At 41.7% G+C, this 27,065-nt stretch overlaps 1 protein-coding gene across 8 annotated transcripts in view; it reads right to left on the bottom strand.

The window, feature by feature from the left end:
- Positions 1–27,065, bottom strand: part of PRRC2C (proline rich coiled-coil 2C) — a 102,812-nt gene that overhangs the window by 48,859 nt on the left and 26,888 nt on the right. For 6 of the 8 annotated variants that reach the window (XM_075002583.1, XM_075002590.1, XM_075002585.1 and 3 more), the window contains exons 6-21: positions 25,021–25,262; positions 23,200–23,279; positions 22,070–22,200; positions 21,890–21,980; positions 21,406–21,553; positions 20,253–20,333; positions 17,763–18,375; positions 15,707–15,879; positions 14,836–15,079; positions 13,289–13,499; positions 9,948–12,257; positions 8,025–8,233; positions 7,237–7,391; positions 6,350–6,710; positions 5,455–5,540; positions 2,463–2,651 (exon numbers count right to left, since the gene is read on the bottom strand). In XM_075002583.1, the coding sequence (XP_074858684.1) occupies positions 2,463–2,651; positions 5,455–5,540; positions 6,350–6,710; positions 7,237–7,391; positions 8,025–8,233; positions 9,948–12,257; positions 13,289–13,499; positions 14,836–15,079; positions 15,707–15,879; positions 17,763–18,375; positions 20,253–20,333; positions 21,406–21,553; positions 21,890–21,980; positions 22,070–22,200; positions 23,200–23,279; positions 25,021–25,262 (5,324 nt within the window). The remainder of the gene's footprint in view (positions 1–2,462; positions 2,652–5,454; positions 5,541–6,349; positions 6,711–7,236; positions 7,392–8,024; positions 8,234–9,947; positions 12,258–13,288; positions 13,500–14,835; positions 15,080–15,706; positions 15,880–17,762; positions 18,376–20,252; positions 20,334–21,405; positions 21,554–21,889; positions 21,981–22,069; positions 22,201–23,199; positions 23,280–25,020; positions 25,263–27,065) is intronic. The other 2 variants (XM_075002584.1, XM_075002591.1) reach the window with 1 other exon arrangement.

The following is a 27,065-nucleotide window of genomic DNA, read 5'->3' as shown; positions in this document are numbered from 1 at the left end:
TGGCCATACTGGGTCAGACCAAAGGTCCATCAAGCCCAGCATCCCATCTGCCGACGGTGGCCAATGCCAGGTGCCCCAGAGAAGGAGAACAGAAGACAAGTGATTTATCTCCTGCCATCCATCTCCTGCCCTTGTTATGAAGGCTAGGGCACCATACTTTATCCCTGGCTAATAGCCATTTATGGACCTGACCTGCAAAAATTTATCAAGCTCTTTTTTAAACCCTAATAGAGTCCTGGCCTTCACAGCCTCCTCGGGCAAGGAGTTCCACAGGTTGACTGTGCGCTGTGTGAAGAAAAATTTCCTTTTATTAGTTTTGAACCTACTACCCATCAATTTCATTTGGTGTCCCCTAGTTCTTGTATTATGGGAAAAGGTAAATAATTTTTCTATATTCACTTTCTCCACACCATTCATGATTTTATATACCTCTATCATATCGCCCCTCAATCGCCTCTTTTCCAAACTGAAAAGTCCCAGTCTCTCTAGCCTCTCCCCATATGGGACCCTTTCCAAGCCCCTAATCATCTTAGTCGCCCTTTTCTGAACCTTTTCTAATGCCAATATATCTTTTTTGAGGTGAGGAGACCACATCTGCACGCAGTACTCGAGATGTGGGCGTACCATAGTTTTATATAGGGGAAGTATGATATCTTTTGTCTTATTATCGATCCCTTTTTTAATAATTCCTAACATCCTATTTGCCTTACTAACTTACTAACTGTAGCAGGAGTAACAGTATGTCTCATTAGAGTGGGCTAGGATAGTCAGGGCAGCCCTCAAAATCCCGCTACATTAATTGGAGGCTAAAGGCGGGCAAGACAGAGACTGGCAGTTTCTCCCTCACCAAACCATTTCATGGCAAGTAATGAAGAAGTTAATTGTTCCAGAAACTGGTAAAAGATTATTTATCATGTCTGCCTGCCGGGGAGGCCTCCAACTTGGGGCAGACAATCCCTACCCAACATGTGAGCCTATAAGGCTCAAACCTTTGGAGAAGGGAGGGAAAAACAAGCTGGCTAGAGCAGCCACAAATTCCTCACTTCTGCAGCACAATGGCTCTGCCTCACCTTTCCTCTCCTCTCTCACCCCCAAGAACTCCAGTGTGATTAAAGCAGTACAACTGTCTAGTACAGCAACCTCAAACATTCGAGCCTTAACAAAAAAAATTTGTGCTTAAGTGCTACCAGACTGCTTTTTTGTTTTGATAGTATATAGACTAGCACGGTTTTCCTGCTGTTACTATCCAAAAAAATCTGGGTTTAACTGAAAATCTCTTCCGGCCAATCAACAGCACACTTTATTTTCTTATCTTTTAAAGGTTACTGTCCTATCAATGAAAACAAAGTGGACAAGATCTGATATTTGTACAATAGAAACAAGCAGAAAAAGCAGACTGTCTACCTATTCAATCTGCAAGCCTTATAAAGTAACAAAATGACATTTTTTTACCTTTGCAGATCACCTTTGTATAGCTCCAGTAAAAGTGATTTCACACTTTCACAATACACTCTAAAGGCAAGACTGAGGCCAGTTATATTTTATACTGGTGTTTATTACTACTGTATTTATATCAAGTCAATTATATGAACTTTTAGTCTGAGTAGTCCTCCGCTGCTCTTAACAAATTATGCAAATGTAAGTAAATTACAGGGTACCTGGTCAGTGTAACAGTTATCCAAATAATGCTGGCTCTTTAACAAGTACATGCATGCTAACAGCCTTCGAATTTCTAAATTATGTGTTGGTCTTCAGAAAAAAACTTAAGGCGTTCCAAGTAGGCAAGTGTACTGAACTATTGCTCAGACTCAGGTAACAAATACAAGTGGGACCTTAGGGCTGGGGTCATTACTTAACCACCAAGTTACTCCTGAAAACTGCACAAGGCTGCTGCAGGATGAGAAGGTCTTTCCCTAACTTTCCTTGTCCCACCATTACCTATAAAGCTGTGTACTGGGGGGCGAGGAAGAGGTCAGGCCTGGTTCAGTTAGCAAACAATCCAATCTGTCCTATACCACAAGCATTTCCTCCTCTATCCTCCTAAACCACTCACAGTACAATAATACACTGTATATACAGAATTTTTAAAGGAAAATCAGGGGTGGCCTTTTATTGATATAATCATTGTTATGAAAAAGTGACTTTGGGGACATCATGTGCACTTTAAGAAATTAGGTTTGGATAGTCTGAAGGAGGGTTAGATTGCCCAGACAGCATGTATTTATATTGTGATCTTTCTACATGGTTGATCTGGAAACTGTAACTTGACATACAGAATCTTTCCTGACTAACACAGTGGGAAATGAGGTCTGTCCTATTAGGATCACGCCTGTAACAGTTTAATTTTTTTTCAAGCCACAGTTTTGGTATTTTTCCTTTTGACTGAAGTTCTCTGCCACCCAAGCAGCCCACTATACAGGCTTCTCCACTGTAAATCAAAGAGAACAGATCTTCTCACTTACCTTTTGTGCTTTGATAGGTCCTGCCCGAGGCTGCTTTTGTCTTTGTTCTTTTGGTTCAGGTATTTTGTCAGTGGGCTTCTCTGAAAGCACAGGGCCAACTTCACTGTCACTACCACTAGAAGCTGGAGCTCCAAACTGAATAGTTTCTATTCCAAGCTCAACTCCACTTTCTTGCCCAGGCTTTGTTCCCTAGTTAAGAAAACAAAAAGATGCATTTAAACTTCCAGCAGATTCTCTACCAGAATGTTGCCTTAAAATAGCTTATTACGTTGGTTTTAATGCAATTATATATTTAAACATACAAATATATATACACTATCTTAAGCATATATACTCTAGTGCGCCAAAAGGAAATTAAAGTTAACCAACCTGTAATGACAAACTTTTTAGAGACATTATCTAATCTGACAAGTGAAGAAACAGATTTGCATTTGAAAGTATGTCATGTATTTTTCTGCTTTTGTTTGTATTTCTCTCAGCCAACAGGAGAAAGAAAAAAAAATTAAACATTGGAAAATGGGGTTGAAACTCCTTTAAAATTGAATGTAGAACATGGTGCCTAAGCTGCGACTACTTATAATTGTTTTGAAGTTGACTATATCCCTTTAAACTAAGCTAATACTTAATTTAAAATAAGTTAGCAAAAAGATTTAGAGAAGATTTTTCTCGTCTTCTGATGCTGTTAAAGTCAGTCTATTTCTAGACTTACTGTTTTATATTGTGATAGATATCTTGGATGAGTATATAGGAAATAAGGCTCTGCAATTTTCAGGAAGCATATCTATTGTCCTTCTTTTGGGAATGTGAAAATATGGCTTATAGGTAAAAGAAACCGTATAAATACGAGAGAGGTAGCCATGTTAGTCTGTAGCTCTGAGAACAACAAGTCGTCCTGTGGCACCTTATAGACTAACAGATATTTTGGAGCATAAACTTTCGTGGGCAAACACCTGCATCTGACGTGTATGCTCCAAAATATCTGTTAGTCTATAAGGTGCCACAGGACTTCTTGTTGTTCTTATAAATATGAAGTCAAGGAAATGCTTAAATTATTTTGATGACTATGAGCCACAGGTAAGGATGCACAGAGCAGATGAACATATTTGCATCATTTTAATTCAAATTAAGATTATATTTAACATTTTTCTGAAAAAAATCACAGCAATATTTATACAACTGCTGGAATACAACCAGTAAATCTGAGGCTGTGTAACAAATTCTAGTCATGTTAACTACATTAGTTTCTTCAGCACTGAATCGTAAGGCATTAGCTAAACTAGTACTTCATAATCAAGCATGTTCACCAATAAACTTGCAGCATTTAAGTTTTCAAATTTTCAACTAGGCAGTTTACAAGCTAATGACTAACACTGTCCCAACGAAAATTTTTGCTATAACTGCTCTCAGTAAGAAATGATAATGTCAGTAGTTAGCACTATCAACATTATTCAGTAATGACATCTAGCTGAAGAAAAATAATGCTCAGTTTGAAAAAAACTGGAAAATTCTGACACAATCCCCTTGGCATAGGGACTTTCATTCTTTACAAAGAACTCCTATCTTAGACTTCACAACATTGCTTACAGGTTATTTGCACAAACCTGGCAATATATAAGGCCTCTATTGAACATTTGCAATTTACCGATGTTTATAATCATGGTATAGCATGTATACAGGTAAATATCCGAGTAATAACATAACTACACAGTAGACCCCCAACTTTCACAATTTTAACTTATGCATTTCTCGCAATAACGCAAGTGGTGCAGAGCCGGGAACCTGGTAGCAGCCTGGCTCCTGGTTCCCCTCCACTTGCAGGAGCAGTGAAACTGAACAGCAGCTGCCTGGCTCCTGACTCCCCCCTACTTGAAACTGACCAGCGCAGCAGTGCTGGTCAGTTTCCTGGCTCCCACACAGGAAGGGGAGCTGGGAGACAGGCTGCCACCTGGTTCCCAGCTCCCTGCTGCTCAGGGGAGCAGGGAGCCAGGTGCAGCCAAGACCAGGGGGACAGAAGGTGACAGGGCCCCTCCCACACCCGGTCCTGACTTATGTGAAGATGGACGTATGTGGGGTTGTGCAAGAATGCAACCTACATTATGAACTGGAGCATTCAAGTTTATGCCCTTATGGTCTTAAGGATAAAAGGAGGAACTGTGGAGTAATACTACTTGGTGACTGCCCACTCATGCAGTACTGAGGTTACCAATGGTTCAAACTTAGCCAGTGTTGTAATACAAAGTTCAACAGTCTAATACTGCCTCATCACATAACAGCCAATAGCAAATCACCAATAGGAACTGCAAACAACCAGAACCACTTAGAGGTGAAAAAGCAACATAACGGATGATGGACTGCCCTACCTACGAATGAAGATTAGAAACTGATTCAGAACAAGAGTGGAGAAGGACACACGGGATCCATGCACTGAGGAGATATCACAGAGTGGGGGTGTTTCTCATGAAATAAACTAGCTCTTGGAAACCAGCCAGCATTACAACTTACAGAACTTTGGGGGGAAATACCTAATTAATTACCAATTCATGTTTTATCAATTTGTTTTGTATTGTAACCATTTCTTGTCAGCACTCATTTCTGTAAGAAACCCCTTGGTTCATTATTAGTGCTCTCCACAGTGGAGTAAGGTAAAATTGGTAACTGAGGTGCACGGCTCCTTTGGGAGCTGAGGATCTGGAATTTCTCTGGGTAAATGGTGTCAGGGAACTTGGAGACTAGAGTGCACCTGCTGTTTATATGCAAGGGAAGGACAGGCTGGCATAGCTGAGAAGAGAGGGTTGCTGGTGGTGGGGAGCTGAATAGCCAGTTACTTCAAGTAAGACACCCTTGCTCCGGATGCAGGAGGTAACAAGGTGACTCAGTCCTGGGTATGCTGAGGACACCACCACCACGACCACTCTTATTTAATCTCTCCCACAACCCACAAGATATAAGCAGACTTTCAGATGTTCTTGATTCTTTTTAGTTTTACTCTTACCTCCGGAGATGTAGCTGATCCAAATGATGTCAGAGGCTTATTCCATGCACTGACTGAAGGGGGCTGTGGTGGACTAATGGGTCCCACTAAAAGTCCAGAAAATGCAACAGAGTCAAAAACACAGTTAAGAATCCTACGACCATGGATTAAGTACACACCAGAATGGACAATGAAATTACAGGTACTTGATTTCATAGCATGTCTGAGTCCAGAACTCCATTTCAGCTTTTAAAAGGAAGTCCCTTATGAAGTCAGCTTTAAAAGGCCTAACTTGCACATTTGAAAACACACATTTGACCAAGAAACTTGTCTTGGAAACCAATGACATAGGTCGAATCTCAGTTGTCCAGCACCCTCAGGAGCTGACGGGTGCCAGACAACAGATCAATATTGTCCAACACTATCACTGATTACTGGACTCTTAGAAGACACTTAGGGGTAAATTAGAGCTAAATAAAAGCACAGCACCCTGAGAGCCAGGACTGGTGGCTGGAAACAATCTTTATGGGGACCATGGGAAACTTGGCCCCACCTATGATAAATCGTCATACAGCTAACTAAAATCATGCCAGATCACAGATGTTGCCAGACAAGAAGGTTCCAGATTACAGAAGTTCAACCTGTAGTTTCTTATACACTGGGGACATAACATGATGGCAGCAGCAAAAAAGTTACTGAACAGTTTACAGAAAAACTCTCATTTCAGAGCACCTAGACTATAGCTCAGCAGTCTTGCAGGACATTTCACAGCAGCCTTTTTTTGTGTAATCCGAGAACTATCTGCATGCCAGAACGTTTAAAATCTCTGGTAACATCTGTCATCAACCACACTCCAACCAGTGTTTCTCTTTTATCCCCCACCTCCCCCAGCAAAATGTCAAAAGATACCACTTACATTTCTTGGAGAGGTCATTAACAACGGTTGTGGAGGCCACCTTATTTTCCCATAATTCACTCCCTAGTGAAGAATGGGGTTGAGCATTTTGCAGAGCTTTGCCTGCTCCTGCATATTCTGTGCTGCTTGTTCCTCCGGTTGTCTGAGTCGGAGGCTGCACTGAAGACTGGGGCTGGCTTATAGTCTGGGATGTACTCTGAGGCTGTTGGACCTGTGCTTGAGCTTGTGCCTGCTGTGCTGCTGCTGCTGCGGCCGCCGCCGCTGCTGCCGCCGCCTGCTGTTGCTGCTTTTTTGCAAATCTGGGAGGAAGCTTGGAATTCTGACCTCTTCCTTTTTCACCAGAACTCTTTTTGGTCCAAACCTGAGAATAAAATTTAAATTACAGAAGGCTAAGCCATTTAAGAGTCTACATTTTTTCTGTCAATTGCAGAGTACAAGAGGAAGGGAAAAGTAAAAATATTTTACATTTGCTTGCAGTCAGTCTTCTAATATACGTAGCCATTGGAAACATGAAAATGGTAAACCCACCACCCAAGTTCCAGGCAAAGAAATTTTCATTTAGAATTGACATTCAAGAGCAATAGCCTAACAAAGCATTTTTACTGTGAGCCCAAAACACAACACTTTCAAGTAAGTTACAGCGGCCAACTTTTTAACTATGAATTACTCAAATTAGTGGAAGAGGGAATCAAAGGAGTCAGGGGGGTGAAAGTAGAAACAACCTACACGAGTTAGGCTAAGCAAAACAAAAATTAACAAGAATACTGCAATCTGAACGGTGAAATGCACCATTGTGCACTGCTGCACAGCTCTTTACAAAAATCTTTTGCAAGAAGTGGGCAACTACCTGCAACAGATACAAAGTAGGACATTCTTGATTAACAAACCTGCACTGTTTGTTCTTCCTTCTTTCGGCGTTCCTCATCCTGCAAACGTTTCTGTTGCTTCTTTGACACCACTTCAGTAAAGCCATCATCATTCAAGTTAGATGGAAAGTCTTCAGTAACTGTCACTTCAGGGTGGTCATCAATGATCACAACACCTAAGGATAAAACAAAGATGTACATTTTTTTCTTCCATTTCAGCAATTCCCAGCCCCTTATACAGTATTAAATACACTAACTTGGAATTTTGGACTAAACAAATTGCACTAGTGCTCCATAGCTTCAGACAATTGCAGCTGAAGATTATCCAGGATCATCCTTTTGCTGGTAGACTTCAAGGAAAGGATTTAAAACAAGAGCCAGCCTTCCATTAGTGGCTCCACAAAAAACACCTGCTATACTTTGATCATCATCATCCATAAAACAAAGAGCTTTAAAAAAAAAAAAAACAAAAAAACCAAAACCCCACAATCTGAATAGTTTAAATACCTTCTCAACACTAACTGCAAACCTGTCACTACTATTTATTGAGTAGCATTCTCTTCCCCCTTCCATGGGCAAAGATATATAAAAATGCACATTTTTAAAAAGGATGCATGCCACAGACTAGTTCCTTGCAGCAAAAGGGCGGGCGGGTGGTCAGTGACCAAATACTAGGCTACACTCAGCCTTTAAAAACTATGCACCATCTTTTTTTCTTCCCAGTTCCCAAATATATCTAATTCCAGATGGAAGAACACTAGTGCATGAACAGGTTATTTTGGTTAACACAAGTTACCATCAACACATACTTGCATAGTTGTTGAGGTCAAATTGGGAAAGAGCATCCACCTTCTCTTTGGGTTTCTTTGGACCTGGTTTGGGCTCATCCCTCTTTTTGCCACTGGCATCCTTGGAGGTCTTTTGCACTGTAGCACTACCACTACCATCTTCTTGATGCAGGGAATTATTGATGGTGGGATCAGCTGCAGTTGGGTTTCCTGCTTGGTCTTCAAACGGCCTTTATTAGATAAAATTATACAGACTACCCTTAAAAACAGAGTAAAAACATCCATCTGCACACCAGCCACATCACTGATAAAAGCATCTACTTCTGTGGACCATCACTAGATGACTAAGATGCAACTACAAAGGCACTACTGCTTTCTTACTGTTTTGTATCAGGAAAAAAGGTTCTTTGGAAAACAGAATTTATTTCTGAAGGACCCCATCTACATGGTTGTTTTCGCTTCCTGAAAAGTATCTTCCGGAAGTAAGATCATGTGTGAATATGCAAACGAGGCACACGATATGTAAATCAACACCTCATTTGGATTTCCCATCTCACTCATTTGCACTGCCCTTTCAAAAGGGGAATATTGTGTAAATATAGCCTTCATGTAGCTGAGCTGCATATCTTAAGACAACTTTCTTCCTAAGTGCAGACCTGCTCTAAATAACCTACATCGACTTCAAAAGTTAAGCTAAAGTCTCCACTGAAAATTCCTGTGCAACACATCATACAAATCTATAGACTTTGCAATACATGCTCTGCATTTAACTGTTTGTTATAACTGCACTATGGACTTATTACATATTAGGCCTGATATAAGGGACAATGTTGACCAAAGGTACGCAACTCCATCTACAGCATAGCTGGAGTCAACTTACCCTAGGTCAAATCAATGCAGCATTCCCACAGTAGAAATTCTATCATCGACTCCCCTTACGCTTCTCTCTCTGGTGGAGTACCAAGTTGACAGGTGTGCAACCAGTGGTCAGTTTAGCAGGTCTTTACTAGACTCACTAAACAAACCCCTAATCGACTGATCTCTGCAGAGTGGATCTCACAACAAGGGTAAACAAAGCTTTATTAACAAATACTATAAAAAGTTGCAGGCCAGTGGGAAGAAAAAACTACAGAATTCTGCCTTTTTGCTAAATACTCAAAATTCCTTTAAACATTATACAAAAGATATTTCACAGTTTTATAACTGAAGGACCAACAGCTTAGAACAGTCTGCAAAAGACTGAAGACAAGGCACTGCTAAAGTAGCCAAGTTATCAAGGTGGACTTTAGCAGCTTATTTCTGTAACGCTTACTGACATGCAGAATATGCTGTCAAACCATCATGCAGTTGCTATAAAGTATGAGAAACCAGTCCCAGAGATGGAAGAGGACAGGCTTCAATCTGAGTATGCAGAAGCAAGAATAAAAATGTCACTAACACTGAGCAACAAGCCCCAGTGTGGCTGAGAAAAATTCTCCTGAACTGGAGTACATGTTTTCTTTAGTTAATGGATTTTCTACTAGAAACTGACACTGGGGTCCTGATGGGCTAAATATGGTGAAAGAATTAAAGCAACAGACTGCAGAGTTGTGATTTAAATCATCTTGATTATGTTAAATCTTAAGTCTCATGGAGAAGAATGTAGTTTACACCTCTGGCGATGCAGCTGGTATTTATCTGCCAGGTTGGTTTAATGCAGTACACTAATATTGGAATGCTCTGTTCTCTTCCCCTCCACTCACAGGCTTGAAATGATTCACCTGGAAGCCTCCCTTCTGTACAAAAGGCCCAAAACAGAAGCCCAGCACTGTAGCACAGTTTGTCACTCTTTTCCACTGCCTATTTATGCCTATGTAATCTGCAAGAGGAAGTGAGTGAGTGGGAGAGCCTTTTGTGTTGGTGTAGTGAGCTTATAGTGCAGGTGTTGCTGAAACACACACTTACCCTCTTTTCCCACTTCTTAGTGGAGGACCACTCCGTCTTTCACTTCTAGGCCCTGAGAAATTCCTTCCAGCCTTGGGTGGTCCATTGTTGCTACGTCGATTCTGGCGATCCACTCCAGGTCTCTGACTAGAGAAACTTCGTTTAGAGATTTCTCTTTTGGGGACTAAAGCATTTTCTCCTGCCTTGGCCACTACCTGAGTGGTCACGTCTGCCAATTTTTTTTCATCTCTCTCTCGCCTCTCATTGAAGTCACTACTTTCTGAGGCAGTTTCCCATTCTTCATTTGCCTGGTCTGAAGAATTTTGATTGGACAAGTCTGGTGTCTTATTGCCTGAAATATCCAAAGCAGCACTGGATGCTTCATTAACTGGATTAACAATCGTAGCACTTGTTGATAAGCTAGTTGCTGCTTCATTTATTTTTGATGCAGCCTCCCTTTCTTTTAGGCGTCTAAAGCGCGGTGGTTTATCTTGTCTTGGAGGACGTGCAGGCCTTTGGCGTCGAGGCCTCTCTCTAGTTGGATCAAACTTCCTCTCAAATTTTGGAGGTCTCTTATCCATGGGCACAGTAGCATAGTGTTCATGTCTTCTTGGTGGCTCCTCGTCTTCTGGTTTAATGGGCTCTGTTTGCCTTGGATTCCACTGGGTGTCTCTATAACCTGGCCGCCTTAGCGTAGATGGCCGTGGTGGGCGTCCACCTGGATCCCTTCCACCACGTCTGTACGTTCCCCCTCTGCCACGTCTTGAAGGTTCTCCTTTAGGAAGAAATCCTGGTTTTGGTTTATTCTCCTCCTCTCTGATATAAGGTTTCTCTAGGGATCTATTGTCTACTCTGATATTGCTTTCAGGTTTGAAAGACATCAGAGGCTTTGGAGGCTTCTTGCTATCCACTCTCTCCTCTTTCTTTGGGTGTTTGCCTTTGCTCAAACTGTCTTTGTCTGACAGAAGAGTATCACTAGCACTTTCGTGAACTTCACTGTCAGAATCAGTTTCAGAACCTCGTTGCCTTCGCCGTTTGGGGACTATTTCAAAATCAGAACTCTCGCTACGAGTTTCACTTTCTTCTCTCTGCCTAGGAGGCCCTGAAGGCACATGGTCTGCCCTAGGCTTAGTGTCTCTATAATGTGGATAATCTCTATTATGGCCTCTACCACCCCGGCCTCGTCCTCCGTAAGAACCTCTATAGCTGCGACCCCTAGAATAATACTCTCCACGGCCTCTGCCCCTATACCCCTGATCTGGGAACCAGTCTCTATCCCGAGCCTCCTTCCAATATGTTCTGGGGGGCAAACCAGGTTCTCGCTTCACTGGCCTAGTTTCTAGGCGAGGTTTTTCTATAATAGGTTCTTTGCCACTAGCTTTCTCAGCCTGTTTTTCTTCCTTAGAGACATTCACAGCTTGCTGGACAGGTGGTGGCGGCTGGATCGCAGGTGATGGCTGCTGATCAGAAGGCTCCTGAACAGGAGAAGGCTGCTGGGCCACAGACTTAGGTGTAGACTCAGCTTGGTTGCTATTTGTACTTTCTGAAATTGGAGCGGTCTCCTGTGGTACCTTTTTAATTGGAGCAGCAACGTCTGAAGTCATCTTTTCTGGCTCTAACTGGGGAGGTGATGGTTGCACCTGCTCCTTCTTTTCTGTCTTTTCAGACTTGCCAGTTTTTTCACTAGCTAGTTTTTCTCCTTCCTTGTCTTTCTTCTGCTCACGTTCTTCCCTCTGCTCACGTTCTTCTTTCATATCTCGAAGAACAGGTTTTTTAATAGGGCCAGACCTTCTTACTGGCCTATCACTACCTTCTTCTCTTCTGCCATAGCCTGGCCTGGGACCCCACCTGGTTTCAGACTTCGGCTTGAAAGGCTTTTCAGATTTTGGTCCGTCTGATATTCTATTACTCATGAAACCTTCTTTTTTGGGTTTAACCTCTGACCTTTCTGCTGGCTCCTTTGTCTCAGTGTATCTACTACTTACTTTAGGGACATCTGGTGTTGTCTCATTCTTTTGCTCTTCTGATTTTACAGAATGACTTGAGCCATGGGAAATGCTTCTCTTCAAAGCAGAATGACCCTCTCCTACCGGTACCACCTCTTCCTGAGTGCTGTGTACAACGTTCTCATCCACTACTTCAAAGCCAACTGCTGGGGTGGGTGCGTCAGTTTGGAGGGGCTGTACCTCTTCCAAAGACCGGCTTGAGAATTTCTGTACATCCACCTCATTTGCATCTCTAAAAAAGTCTGTCTTTTGATGAGAATCCAACTGGTTGTGTTCTATGGGGTAAGCAGTGGTAACACGTTCTTCTTCCAAATGTGCTTCAGGCCTAAGTGAAGAAGAAATTCAATGTTTCTAACAGAACAAAATTTAATTTAATCATATTTACAACTGTCAAATATGCCAAACATTAATGTCAAACATTCCTGTAACGGGTTAAAAGGCTTTTGCCTCATCTATGAAAATTTAAAAAAGAAAAATGGTGTGTGTCATGGAGCAAGATGACTGGGATTGGCAGGTTATATTTTAAGTGTCATGAGCTCCCAAAATTCCAGTTAGCAGAATTAGGAACCTCAACTAAGCAATTAGCATTATGAACTGATCCTTAAAAGTTAAGTCAAAACTTTGAATGACCCAGCATATTAGTGAATTAACATCATAACTACTGTATCAATGTCATTAGAAGTAATTGCTGGGGTCACATTTAACAAAGCATCAAAAGAAGCTCAAAGGGCTTATTGTAAAAAAGGATCAAATAACTGTCTAAATCATATTATAAGCAGTTTTATTTTCATAGTTGAATGATTTATCAGTGTGAAGCGGACTATAGCTCTTGAAAGCAGTGATTAAATGCAGGATGTCCTGCCTCACTCCTGAAACGTGGGAGTATAACACTGTTCTCACAGCTTGTAGCTACAAGGTCCCCACTAACAACAAAACCAATCTCCATTTATTAAGATTTGACTCAAGACCTTCACGGGGCCAGATTATTTCATGTCCACCTACTGTGGGATTCTTGGGATACCGACACAGATAGGATACTAGATTAGATGGCTCAAACCTGTGGTCCAATGTAGCAATTACAATGCATATACAACTGATGTTCAGTCACTAACATTTAAGTTAGGTATGAACTCTTCCATGCATTTTCATTAAATGCGTACCCACCCGCCATGTGCCACAAAGCATACTTGGTTAAATTTAATAACTCGTGTCCTTAAGTCATCCTTACCTATACCTTTGGTAGCAACAATTGAACATGAACACCAATTCACAGTTGCAAATACGGGCTGCATATCTAACCAAATACGGAAGAAGTCTGGCTGACACAAGCGGAAACACAAATCAGACAGGGCTCACCTCAAAGCCTCAGCCTCCTCTAGCACTTTAGGAGGAGCAGCCTGTTGAGGTTCTGCATGCGGATAAGGATCAGAACCCCACACCATGCGAGGTTCTGATAGTGGCACAGTATGTTCTCTTCCTGATCGAGCAATATGTTCAAATGAATCTGAACCAGTTCCTGACCCTTCCATCTGGTCTCGTCTCATTAATGGTTTGGGAGGCATAATTCCTGTGATCAAGAGATTCATGACAAACAGCTGAAATTAATGGCTCAAAATACAATTATTTTGATGCAGGGTCAGAAGAAGTTACACATCTAGCAGGCTAACTGAACCAGATTCAAGCCCAGATAAAGTCTGTGTTTTGTGTGTTTTCATATACAGTTGTGACCAAAATGTTATCAGTGTATTCTATTAATTCAGAAATCAAAAGGCTATTTATTAACATTTAAATCACCTGTGAATGCACTGTTAATGTCTCTGAAGTATACAGCAAACTACTTCTAAATGCAACCAGGAATCCTGTGGCACTTTATAGACTAACAGATACTTTGGAGCATAAGTTTTCGTGGGCGAAGACCCGCTTCGTCTTGTTGTCTTTGATGATACAGACTAACTCAGCTACCTCTCTGATACTTGTAAATGGTGGAAGACAGGCAATTGCCTTATATTAATCCATGTAGCTAATTAACCATGATGCTTAGAAAACAGGAGATTAGTTTAAAGAGACACTATTATTCAGCAAAGAAACATCTGCCTTAAAAAGGCAGACAACAGCCTGCCAGGGACTCCATAAAAATTCTTGGATCCTAATTCTTTTAATGTCAGATCTGCTTAAGATTCAATGGGGGGGTGGGGGAAGAAGAGAAGAGAAGTATTTTGAGTCAACTGCAAGACTAATTGCCAGACCCTGTTATTGGATATTTGGATAGTGGTCCCCAACTTGATGAACTCTTTACAGTTCTAAAGCTCACAATCTCTACTACAAAACTGACTTAGGATCTCTGTTTATATTTGTATGTATAATCTTTTGATTCTGTTTTTAAAATAAATCTTAGTTAATAAGAACTGGCTTTAAGCATGTATGTAGGTAAGATATGAAGTATACATTAACCTGGTGGGTAATGTGTGCAATTCGCTGGGATTGGTAGACCTTTATATGATGAATAAGATATTCAGTTAAAAAAAAGCAAGTAGTCCTGTAGCACCTTAAAGACTAACAACTTTTTAGGTAATAAGCTTTTGTGGGTAAGACCCCCTCGTTCAGATTCTGGTAGTTGCGCTGGACAGGCTCCTAATCATCTTGGACAAGAGAATTTTTCAAACCTTGTAACACAGCACCAAAATGTGGGTTCACTTTATGATCATGTATGGCAATGCAGCAAGACACAAGCAGAGTACCATTTTTCTAATGAGACTGTCTGATCTGGTATGCACACAAAAAGACAGCATTTATGTACTACTTGAGGTTTCTAGTCAATGGACAATCAACGGGTTAGGGAAAGACTCTTCCACTGCTCAAAAATACTGCAAGATTTTTAATTGAGAATATAGGCTGGGTTTTACCTGGATGCATAGGAGGCATATCCATCGTAGGCCTTCCTGATATCATTCGTGGGTCCATGTAAGGCTGCATCATAAGCCACCGCGGATCAAAGCCCATAGAAGCTAAATGCTGAGGATGTGGTTGCATTGGCTGGTAAAGGGGTCTATGCTGGGGAGGAGGGACAGGGCCACTGGAAGGTTGTGATGGAGCAGACTGTGGAAGTACCCCCTGCTGCTGCTGCCACTGTTGCTGTTTCATCTGTTCCTATATTGTCACAGATACACAACATTCAAAAAAAAAGGTTTATTCATAAGATTAGATATGACTTGCTTGCTATTCAAATAATCCTTGGAAACTAGAGGTGGAGTCGCTTGTCAACAGAAAAGCACCTATCGCACTGCAGTTATTAGTTACTTTACAGACAAGGCACAATTATCTAGAATGCGTCAGAATTTTGCCAGAGCATCTTTCAAACAAGTTATTTTATAGATTTAATTCTCAAAGCTACCAGCATGCCTGAATCTTTTAGGAAATAGTGACTAACATCACATCACACTACACAACTCCAACATTCTGCAAGTAAATTAAAAAATTCAATGATTTTACACACAGCAACAATCTGCTAATTTTTAACAATGCTCTTACTTTTGGCTCAGTTGGACACCTTGCCTTCATAAAAAGGCAGATATAAACTGCCTCGTCTAAAAGTTGTCTGCAAAACTAGTACAGATACAAGACTGCAAACATTCTAGTATCTTTATGAAACGTAGCACCATTTGACGAGTTCCACCTCCAGTGTGAGGGTTAAGAGTCCCAAGATCAGACCTGTACTCTGTTACACAGCAATAAAAAAGTTCTTCATTCTCTGATGCTAATGAATTGGTTGCTTACCTGTTGCCTCTGAAATCTTGGTGGCAGTGACTTCTGAAACTGTTTAGAGTAGCCAGAGGAAACTGCAGGTCGAGGCTGAGAACCTGTATCTGGTTCACTTTCATGAGCCACCTGTGCATTCTCTTTTTCATTCCGACCACTGTCTTGTCTGGTAAAAACTGGGTGGTCTTCTGCTATAAAAATACTTCAAATTAGTTTGCACCTACCACATTTATTATAGGTCACACAATTATCTTCACTTTCACATTATTCTGCTTATGAGTCAGTCAGCCTACTCTAACTTTAAAAAGACATGCCTTTTTAAAATGAAAGCACCCTGGCAACTTATCAATTCATTATTTCAGTGGTCTGGCAGACTAATTCCATAAATGGAAAACCAAAAAAGGTAACAGGAATCAAATGAAAATTAGTCACTGGAGACCACAATCAACAGCTACTAATTCTCACAAATGGAGTATATTCTATTGTTTACCAAAGTAAATTGTATAGTTAACTGCACTGCTGTTTATGTTGTAAAATGGACATAAGATATGCAATGCTGCCAAGTTTATGCTTATGTGTGACTTGAAGACTTGAACTGCCGGACTTATTTGGCTGTGCAATCAGTAGGCTGATTTACAACAATTTACACTTTTAAAAATAGAAACTGGGTCTGACCTTAGAAAGAGCTAGCATATAAGTAGTCCCACTTAGTTGCTGAAGATGGATAAATGGCAAAAACTGCTGGACACCCTCAGCCCTTAAGGGTGCAGGAGGATAAGACCAAGAGAATTAGGTGCTTAAGCTCACAATTTACACTTAATGGATGAAGTTCAAATGTTTGCTTGCAGCAACGTTTTTGGAGGAAGTCAGGGGGAGACTTTACCATTCTGTGAGGCTGGATTAACAGAATAGCAACATCACCAAAACAGGTGGCTGTTATCTCAGCAAGATTGATGAATTTTTCCCTCTTTAGAAAGAAGAAAGCTTAGATTTTGCAGAATGCAGCAAAAATTGCGGGATTCAAAATTTTACCATTTACTTAATGAAGTACAATTTGTACCTCCCTAAACAGGGACAAACTGGTACTGACAGATGATGGATGTTCCTGGACCACAGGGGAGCCCATTATCCAGCAAGCTTGGACAGGGCTGGCAAGCAGGAGGGGACAGGCCAGGCTGGAAGAAGAGCTAGTGGGTGGGAGGGGCCGCCAGGGTTGGTGGCAGGGGACTTCCCCTGATCTGGCAAATTGCCCGATTTGGGAACAGTCAGGTCTGGAGGGTGCTGGACCAGCAAGGTCCAACCTGTAGAGAACTCATGGGCCTGGGCCTTGAATCAAATAGCGAATTGGGGTTGTGACGCACCCATGGCAATGTGTGCTGCATATGATCTAAGACAGGTGTCTCAAACTCAGTTAACTCAGGGCCAGTGCCAGTCCTCAAATCCTCCTAGCAGGCCAGCAAGCAACTGCCTGGCAGGGCTCGGGAGAGGAAAGGGTGCTGCACATTTGCCTCCCACCTCATCTCCTGGCGCCTCCTATCTGCTCACTGCCCCTCCACAGCTCCTACCACCACCACCAATGCAGTAGAGCTCTAACTACTTCTAGCACATCCACAATGCATCCATAGGATGGGTTGGGACAACCACTTTGGGGGCCCCGCAGAGGCCATCTTATTTGGCCTAAGGACAGCATGTTCCCCCCTAATTGGGTTAGCCTGTGGAGCCCTGGACAAACTGGGGCTGGTAATGCCCAAAGCTGCTTGAGAGAAGGTGGAACGGGGAGGCGAGAGGGAGGAAGAACAAAGGGCAAAGTAGAGGCAGGAAGAGGCAAGATGGAGGCACAGCAGGGCTTAGGGGGAAGGGTACACACACGCTCATCCAGGACCACAGGGACTCTCGTGCCTGCAGCAATGTGTGAGCTGAACTGGGGAACTGCTCAGGCCACAGACAGCCTGCAGGCCATGAGTTTGAGACCACTCATCTAAGATGACTGTACAAATTAAAAATCCCAAACTGTGTTAATCCCAGTGGTTCCTTGGTTATACATCAAGGACAGCCTGTAACAATTCATACCCACCTTTTTCTTCCTTATTACTGATGCTTTCACTTTCCTCTTGTTTTTCTACTATTACAGGCACTAGCACTGGTTCTTGAGGCTCAGAGTTCTCAGGCTCTGGTTTCTCTTCTGTTTTCTCTCTCTCTTCCTTTTCCTTCTCTCTCTGCAGCTCCTGTTCCTTTGCTTTCTCTTCCTTTTCTCTTTCCTTCTCCAGTTCCCTCTCTTTTTCTTTTTCCTTTTCCCGCTCTTCCCTCTCCCTTTCCCGCTCCTTTTCTCGTTCCCTCTCCTTCTCTCTCTCTCGTTCCCTCTCTTTTTGTTTTTCACGTTCCCGCTCCTTCTCCCTCTCTCTCTCCCTTTCTCTCTCCCTCTCCTTCAGCGGGTCTTCTCGGGGTGGTTTAGTCACACAGCCAAATTTCTCATTTAACCGTTTTAACTTCTCAGCACAAGCTGCTTTTCTTTGTTCTTCCATTCTTCGCTCCTCCTCCTCTCGCCGCTTACGGGCTCGCTCCACAGCTGCTGAAATTTCAGCTTGCTGCCTTCGTCTCTGCTTCCAAATTTCATCTTCATCTGGAACCTGCTTAGGTGGTAAGGGGATCTGTCTTCCAGGTCCTGCCTGGCGATCTGGAGGTGTGTGCTGTAACATTAAGATCAGTAATGCAGTAGAGAATGTATCAATGAAACCTTTAGTACTCAAATCACCTGGCTATATTTAACAACATGTAGTAATCTGTATTTGGCTAGCACTTTCAAACCACAGAACTCTATCTCTGAGTTGCTAGCAGGTTTGTGTGGGATAAAACAGGGGCCTAGTTACTTGATGAAATTCAGGTCTATTCATCAGTGCTCTTGGTTTCCTGGCTTTTAGGGCACTCTGAAAGAGAGCACTGGTCACATGACAGCTGTGACTGCTACTCTGAGACCAGGAAGAGTGGAAAGTAAGGTTTGAGAATTCTCAAATCTCCAATCCTGCAGCAAGAAGGTGGAGCTGTTCTATTACTCCTCGCAGCTGGTCATAGACGGTATGGATGAAAGACAGGAAAAAGAATTCTATCACTGTCAGTCTCTCAAAAACCTCAGAAGTTGTTATATTCTGGGGTCGACAACTGAAGAATTATTGTTTTGTGTGTTTAGGCTGGTGCATTTCTTTTATTCCGATATCCACTACCATAAATTATGACACATGACCATTTAGTTTGAACAAGAAATGTAGGCTTAGGATGCCAATATTTGGGACCATGGGGTGAGGAGGGAGTGGGAGCAGGGAACTGAATTTCAGGCAAGCACTGTACTGCAACTTGCTGTGGATCCCCAGAGAAACTTATTTCTGCTGAAAATAAATGGTGTACACATATGAATAGAAAGAAAGGGAGATAGAAGAGACGGCCTAGTCAGAGGTACCCCTTCTCCCTCAGAAAAAGCCAGATGCAAAACTGTGTAAAAGGCTGCCCCTAAGCTCTCCTCTAGGAGCGTGTAAAATACATGAAGCACCACTGGGGAAAAATTCAAAGCAAAAGCCAGAGGAACTCAAGCCAGCAGGAGCAGACACTGAAGCAGCCTCAGCAGGGATTTTTAGACACTGATGCTGCCAGACTGCATTCTACAGTTTACACTCTGGATATTCTCTTCCCTGTGCTGATTGTTTACTCTTGTCCCCTCACGCCGCCTTTCTCAATATCTTCACCTCAGCTGCACTCCACTCCTACGTTCAGTCTCTTCTCCTTCCCCACGTTATTTCATTGAGAGAGTCTCCAAATAAAGCTTCACCCCATGAATTAATTCCTCCTCACCCATCTGTAAAACTTTATTATGAAACATACAAAATCTGCAGGCCACCAGTCTGTTTGCTCTATTTGCTGATTGCCTCTTTTCCTGAGCTTCCATCTCACCTGTTTAAACTAGGATCTGTGTAGGAGGGATCAATGTTCCCTCCAATCTTTTCCATCCACATGTGCATTTCTTCCATCCACACAAAAAATAATTTATTTCATGTGCACCGAGGCACATATGAATATGCACCATCAGTAGAAACAATCTTAGCTGGGCAGCTTTTATATCTCTCTTGAGTAGCCACACAAGCACATCGCTTACAGGGAAAACTGGCAGGGACTCTTACTACTATACTTCTAAGAGCGTCTAGCAACAATTTTCAATTATTGGCACCCAGAAGCTACAATAGAAATGATACATTCTACAGCAGGCGTGTCCAACCCGTGGCCCTGGACACCTAGTAATGCGGCCCCACAAGATCGTAAACTTTTAACATTATTATGTGATTTATATACATTAACTATATTATATATTTTATATGCAGCCCAAGACAATTCCTCTTCACTCAGTGTGGCCCAGGCAAGCCAAAATGTTGCTGTAGACCATGGGTGTCCATTCTTACTGATCATCACAGAAAATGCACAAATACTATTATCTTTTCCTTCACAGGCAGAGACAACTATGTTCATTCTCCCCCTCAAATTCTCTAACAGCTATGCACTTGATACTGCTGTCTTCTCATACCTGTTGAAGGACAGATTTTGGATGAAGTGCAGGACCGCCTCTATCATGTACAGATGAATGTGCTGGTGTAAGACCCCGCTCCTGTGGGGAAAAGAAAACAGTGTTGAAACATATGGTCCATCTTGCAGAACCTCTAAATTGAGAATGGTTTTTAATTACATTTAACTATATCAAAGTGAACCACTTGCATTCTACGAAGTTTAGATACAAAGACACAAGGGGGGAAAAAAAAAATCAATTTAACCATTATATTCAAGGCCTAAGTACCAGTCATATATTCAAGTACAAGAATTTGGACTGGTCAGTGAAAAAATACCATATGCTGTCTGTAAGTCAGATAAGTGACAATTCCAGAAAGATTTTAAGTGTCTCACCCTTTTGAAAATTAAATAAGTAAAACCAGGATTAAGTCAGGTTAATTTGATTCACATTTCAGCTTTCCTGTGTGTTCACTGTAACTTGTGAAAGGAGGTTGGCAGGCAGGAGCTTACTTTAAGGAAATGGTCTGAACCAGAACTTACTTCCCTGGAAATAAGAAGAAAGAGTCCATTCTCCAGCCTGGATAAAATTTACATTATGCATCTGCAGATCTCTGTGCCGTCAGAAGCCCTGAAGTGTTGAGTTTCTACAGGATGTGCCCCCACCTAAGACAGGTTGCCTAAGGGGATTCTACTTCGAGGCAAGTTGAGCAAAAGTTCTTTTCTCCCATTGGGCCAATTTAGTGGCAAGCTGCTATAGGTTCAAGGAATGTTAGTTCTTCTATTTGTCAAAAAAAAAAAAGTTTAACAAATCTTTAGCTATCCCTTAAAGAAGCTTGAATTGGCTAGTCAGGGAAAACCAAAATTTGCCCCTGAAATATTGGAAAAAGAAAACATGCACTTGCTTTTTTAGTTAGAGCTGACAATTTCTGGAGGACACAAAGCAGACCGTCTCCATTGGAAAAATGTCACGATATCACAGTTACAATAAAGAAACTCAGAAAATAAAAGCAACTTCTTAGCATGCTGTGGTAACTTTGGTAAAGCATATGTTTCAGTGGAAATCACCACAGATTTTCCAAGTATCTAGGGAGGATGATTGTGGAAGACTCTACAGAAAATATTCAAGGCTCAGGAGATAGCCTAGGAGATAAAGGGAAGAAAAGGTAAGAAACCTGGTCGAACTGGGTGCTTTTGCCATAGGGACCTCTGGCTCCTGGTGATTGTGGAGCAGGCTGAGAAGAGGATTTACTACCAGACCGTTGTTCTGCTTCTTTCTGTCCACCAGCACCTTCAGAGTCTTTTGAAGGCATCTGTTCATCACTGCACAAAAAGCAAGAAACAAAACTGAGGGCTGATTTTGAGTACACTCTTGGTAATAATTCCTCTCTTCTACCTCTTAAAAGTATTTTTTTAGAACACAAGTTCTACAGGGTTAGGACTGTTCTTTTACTATGTGTACATACAGCATATCACAAAACAGGTCCTTGATACTGACTGGGATTTCCTGGCATTAGTTTCATAAAAATCAATTCATCATTTGAGAAACTAAGTTGTCAGTACCAACAGTCTTCAGAACTTTCCCAAAGAATTATAGCACCAACATTAGAAGACAAACTCTACATATTGTAGTTCACAAGGCTCACAATGTGAAATTACCTGCTTTCCCTTTTATCTTTCTGATTACTTCCTTGCTCATCATCATCACTGAAGTTCAACTGCTCCGTGTAATCCACTTCACTCTGAGCTCCTATTGTATGAACAAAAAAACTCAGATTAATAGAGTAGAAGTATTCAGTGTGCAAAGAGCAAAACACTTCATAGGAACAATGTCCTCACCAGCCCAGCCTTCATCAGCTTCAGCATCCAGATTATCAAATTTATCTAGTTCTTTGAGTTCACTGGCACTAAGGATGGACGGACGCTCGACAGGTTCTGAGCACCAAGAGGGCCCTCTTCCCCGTGGACCTCTAGAACAAAAGAATGCGAACAAAATCAGTTTATATAGCAAGATGGCCACAAAGATCTTTAAAACCCACTATCGAAAAGGTTAATTTCTAGTTGGAGACTAAAGCAATAAGCTATTTTAAAGCATACACTACTGCTTTTCCCTGATTATAACAGAAGCACAAAGTTTATATTAGTCATGTTTTTAGTACATTTTATACCATTTTTGTACAATTATTGCTTATGCAATCAGTATTGTTTGTGACCGAAGAAAAGCGAAGGAAGAATACTTCTCAATCAACTAGTTGTATAATGAGGAAATACAGTGACAGGGCCACAGTCTCCCTTCTTCTGTGTGTATCTCACACAAAGCATTATTACACTGTGTTGGTGTTTCATAAACACAGAAAAAACACTCTAGATTCAAACTCTTTCAATTATTTCATAATCTCTTGCAAAGGAAGAATGGAGTTCACATAGTTTTCATATATGACAAGTTATATAGGTTACAGATTGCATCCATAGCCCTGGTATTATCACAGAAAACAAAGGGCTGCCCTATTGGGACAGATCAAAGGTCCAATATCAGAGTTTATGGTGTCCAAAGTGGCCAGTATCAGAGATTCCAGGGGCGTGCACAACTGGTGAGTTGAAACGATTCATCCCATTTCCCCCACAACACTTCTGGCAATCAGTGGTTTACGGTGGCATCCTTGACCATCTTGGTTATTAGATATATTGTGGGAAAGAATAAGAGCTACTTTTCTATTCACTTTTCCCACACCACTGATGAGTTTACAGATCTCTCTCATATCTCACCCCAACCCATTGTCTCTTTTCTAACCTAAACAATCCAAATCTTTTCAGTCTCTCCATGTATAGAAACCATTCTAAACTCCTGATCATCTTCAATGTTCTTTTGAGATGGGTTAAAAGAGCCGGAATAAGTATTCAAAGTGTATAATACAGTGGTTTTACAGAGCGGTCACTACTCATAGAATTCTAGAATTTATGAAAATTACCTGCTAGGCTCAGATGAAGGAGGAAACCTGCTGGGACCTTGCATTGCAGGATATGCCATTCTAGGATATTGATTAAACATCTAGGAAAGGAATCCAAAAATCATCAAACTGGCTTTTAGATACAGAAAAATTTGATTTAAAAATATATGTTCATTAGAACTGCCAATGTCATTGTTACAGAAGCCATTACAAAACAGATTCTTTTTTATAACCCAATGAAACTGTTCTCCTTAGTGGGCTGAGCTCACAAATTACAATCCCCTTATGTAAAATAGGCAAATGCCTAGCATGACATGTTGAATCTAAATTCAGATGGAGTAATGACAGGACTCCCTACAAAGCATTAAGGTATACCAGCTGTGGCTACACACCAAATTCTCTTTCCACCAGACAGATGTGTTCTAATAGGAATCAGAATACTAGAACTGGAAGGAACCTAAAAAGGTTATCAAGTCCAGTCCCCTGCCCTTACAACAGGCCCATGTACCATCTATATCTACATCCCTGTTAAATATTTATCCAACCAGTTCTTGAATACCTCCAGTGATGGAAATTCTACAACCATTGTAGGCAATTTCTTCCAGTGCTTAACTAACCTGCAGGACATTTTCCTAATGTCTAACTAAAACTTCCCTTTCTACTGTTTAAGCCCACTGCTTCTTGTCCTATCATCAGAGGCTAAGGCGAATTCTTGTAACACCCGTTTAGTACTTGCAAGCTGCTATTATATCCCCTCTCAGCCTTCCCTTTTCCAAACAAACCCAAGTCTTTCAATCTTCTCACAGGCCATACTTCCTAGACCTTTAATCATTTTAGTGCTCTTCTCTGAACCCTTTCCAGCTTCTCCACATCTTTCCTAAAATGTGGTGCCCAGAACTGGACACTATTCTCACCGAGGCCTAACCACCACAGAGAAGAACAGAAGAATTACTTCCCATGTCTCGCTCATAACACTTCTTACTGCATCCCAGAATCACGATTGGTTTTTTTTTTTGCAGTGTCACACTATTGACTTATGCTGAGCTTGTGGTCCACTATAACTCCTAGATCCCTATCTGCAGTACGCTTTCCTAGACAGTAATTTCCCATTTTTTAACGTGAGAAACTGATTGTTCCTTCCTAAGTGGATTACTTTGCATTTGCCCTTATTGAACCTCATCCTGTTTTCCTCAGACCATTTCTCCAATTTGTCCAAATCACTTTGAATTTTGATCCTATCCTCCAAAGCACTTGAAACTCCACCCAGCTTGGTACCACCTGCAAACTTGATAAATGTACTCGCTATGCCATTTTCTATATCATTGATGTAGATATTGAACAGAACTGGCCCCAAAATTAACTCCTCTGGAACCCCACATTATTCCCCTTCAACATGATTGAACCATTAATCAGTACTCTCTGAAGAGTTATCCCACTAGCTACACACCACCTGATAGCAGCCCCATTAATAGCCCCATCTAGGTTACATTTCTCTAGTTTACTGATAGGAATATCATGAAAGAAAGAAGGTCATAAGAAGGAAGATCAGTCTGTAATGACTACTTTACAAGCCAAGAAACCTCCTGCCAGAAGGCTGGGGCTGCTTTAAACATGGCAACAGAAAGTGGTCTTGGAAAAGGCAGCATGCAAGCTCTCTCCTTAACAGAAGAGAAGAGGAAGAAAAATCCACACAGGTCCAAACACCTCTGGACAAAGAAAAACTGAAACCAAGCTAAGTGTGCGAGAGAAGGCTCAAGTTGTTTCAGCTCAACTATTTAACGCTAGCACCTTACTGATTCAACCGTTCACACCACTACTTATAAAAGATCAGCAATTACTTACATAGGGTGGCATCATTGCTTTGTATTGAGAAGAGACAGCAGGTGGCTGCTGACCATTCAGCTTGGGCTGAGGTGGCTGTGCTACCCGCATATCCCTCTTCTCTGCTGCCTTGGGGACATCATTTTGTTCTACTGATCCTGCTGTATTACCATCTTCCTGGCCAAGAGGCTTAACTTCTTGATCAGTTGGAGAATTTGGGGCATTGAGTGTCTTACTTCCACCTTCTCTCCAACTAGCAACATCTGCATGGAAGGAATCAATAGGGAAGACAGACAAGCAGAACTTGAAATAAGGTTCTGATTTGTAACAAAATATTTAAAAAGATTTCTTACCCAATTGTTTTCTGTGATGTAGCAACAGCAGTGCAAATGACAAACCTGCCTTACAGTCCACCATTCCAACAGATGGGCAGCCACTGAAGATATTGTTGGCTCCCATTCTTCTGCCTTAGCCCATTTCCAGGTTGCTCAACTCCTAAATCTTCCAAAGATTAAATTTAAACCTGCTAGCCTGTTCCATGTTCCACAGCTTATGGGAAGACTTAGGAGGGATGCCTGTGCTGATACTACATAAAATGTTTTTTTTCCCCAAAGACCTCAGTATGTTGCTGTAGCAACTTGAGGTCTAAGAGGTCCCTCAAGAGAGTTTGTCAAAGTGGCACGCTAGACTGCTTAAAATGCAAAGGCATGGAGTGGCACAGCTCAAAAGTCATGAAATGCAGAACCCTGTAGGAAGAGGCTCTTCAGTTTCCTAGGTAGAATCCAGGTATCTAGAAATCCCAGACCCGATACCACCATCTGTGAAAAATATGGGTGGACAGTAAGCTCTAGCTATAAGGGCTGTCCTCAAAGAAACATGGAAATTTAGTAAAAAATCCATAATGACTACTCAGAAGAAACAGACTGGAACATTACACCAGCAAGGCAATTTTCCTGCTTTCGCCCACTCCTTGCTATTCTATTCTTCACTGGTAAACCAGGTTAGACTCTGATCAATCTATTGCTTCAACCAGAGCTACCAGTGGCTGGTGTATAGAAAAAAGGCAGGAAAAAATAGAAAAGTGAATGTTAAGGGGAAGGGGGAGAACCCTTGAAAGCCCAAATACTTTCTTCTGGAATGACTTCTACCTGCCTCAAGCCTGGTTTACACTATGTCCTCCTTGCTTTGATCTAACTATATCAATGTACACACTACAGCCTTGCCCTGCTATGAAAGCGTGCTACCATACTGAAATAGTAACATGACTTTCATGAGAAGAGAAGGGCTTATATTGAAGTTAAGATCCTGCAGTAGTATCTGTAGATACCACATTTCTTTTACTAGATGTTAGCTCTCTTGTCAATTTCACTGCTCTATGGAAGCTGTGTAACTGAAAAGGCGTGGCTCCTGGCTCCCAGGCTGCCCTCTGGACTCTCCACTAGGACCCCTACTGCCCTCTGGGGTTACTGACTCCCCATGGGAAGTTAAGCTCCATCAAGGTTCCAGGCTTCCTGCTGGCCATCCAGCTGCACTGAGGGTTCCCCCACTGGGATATGACTGTTGACTAGACCCCAAACACTTAATGAAGTGGTGAGTCTTCGTTAACAAGCTGGACCTCTCTCAGCTACAGAGTGCTACATATGGCCTGAACAAATCAGGGCCGTGTTGCACATTCAGGAGTTTCCTTTCATACACTCCTTCTCTGATGCATGAGCCACTTCCCATGTGCTTTGAGCTCCTGATGGTGTCTGGAAGTGAGAACCCACACTTGATTCCAGCAGCACTGTTCCTTGCTGGAAAACATAGCTGCTTTTTTTTTCTTCTCCACCTAAAATTCATCATCCTTTTCACAGTCACATGTTCTTGGGAAACATTTTCTGTATTGTAGCTGTCACCTGTGTGAATGATGACATTGCCTTCCTTTTCTGTCAGAGCATGTCTGCGCTACATTCTTATATCTTAAAGAATATTTTGCAGACCACACTTTCTTCCATTTGTGATCGTGTAACCAGCCATCTCATGGTAAATAATATTAGTGAGGTATTTTTAATTGTCATGATATTTAG

Source organism: Carettochelys insculpta, chromosome 9 (genome assembly GCF_033958435.1).
Source record: "Carettochelys insculpta isolate YL-2023 chromosome 9, ASM3395843v1, whole genome shotgun sequence".
Classification (NCBI taxonomy): Eukaryota; Metazoa; Chordata; order Testudines; family Carettochelyidae; genus Carettochelys; species Carettochelys insculpta.
The sequence above is the reverse complement of the archived record's forward strand: the minus strand, read 5'-3'. Positions and strand labels throughout refer to the sequence as shown.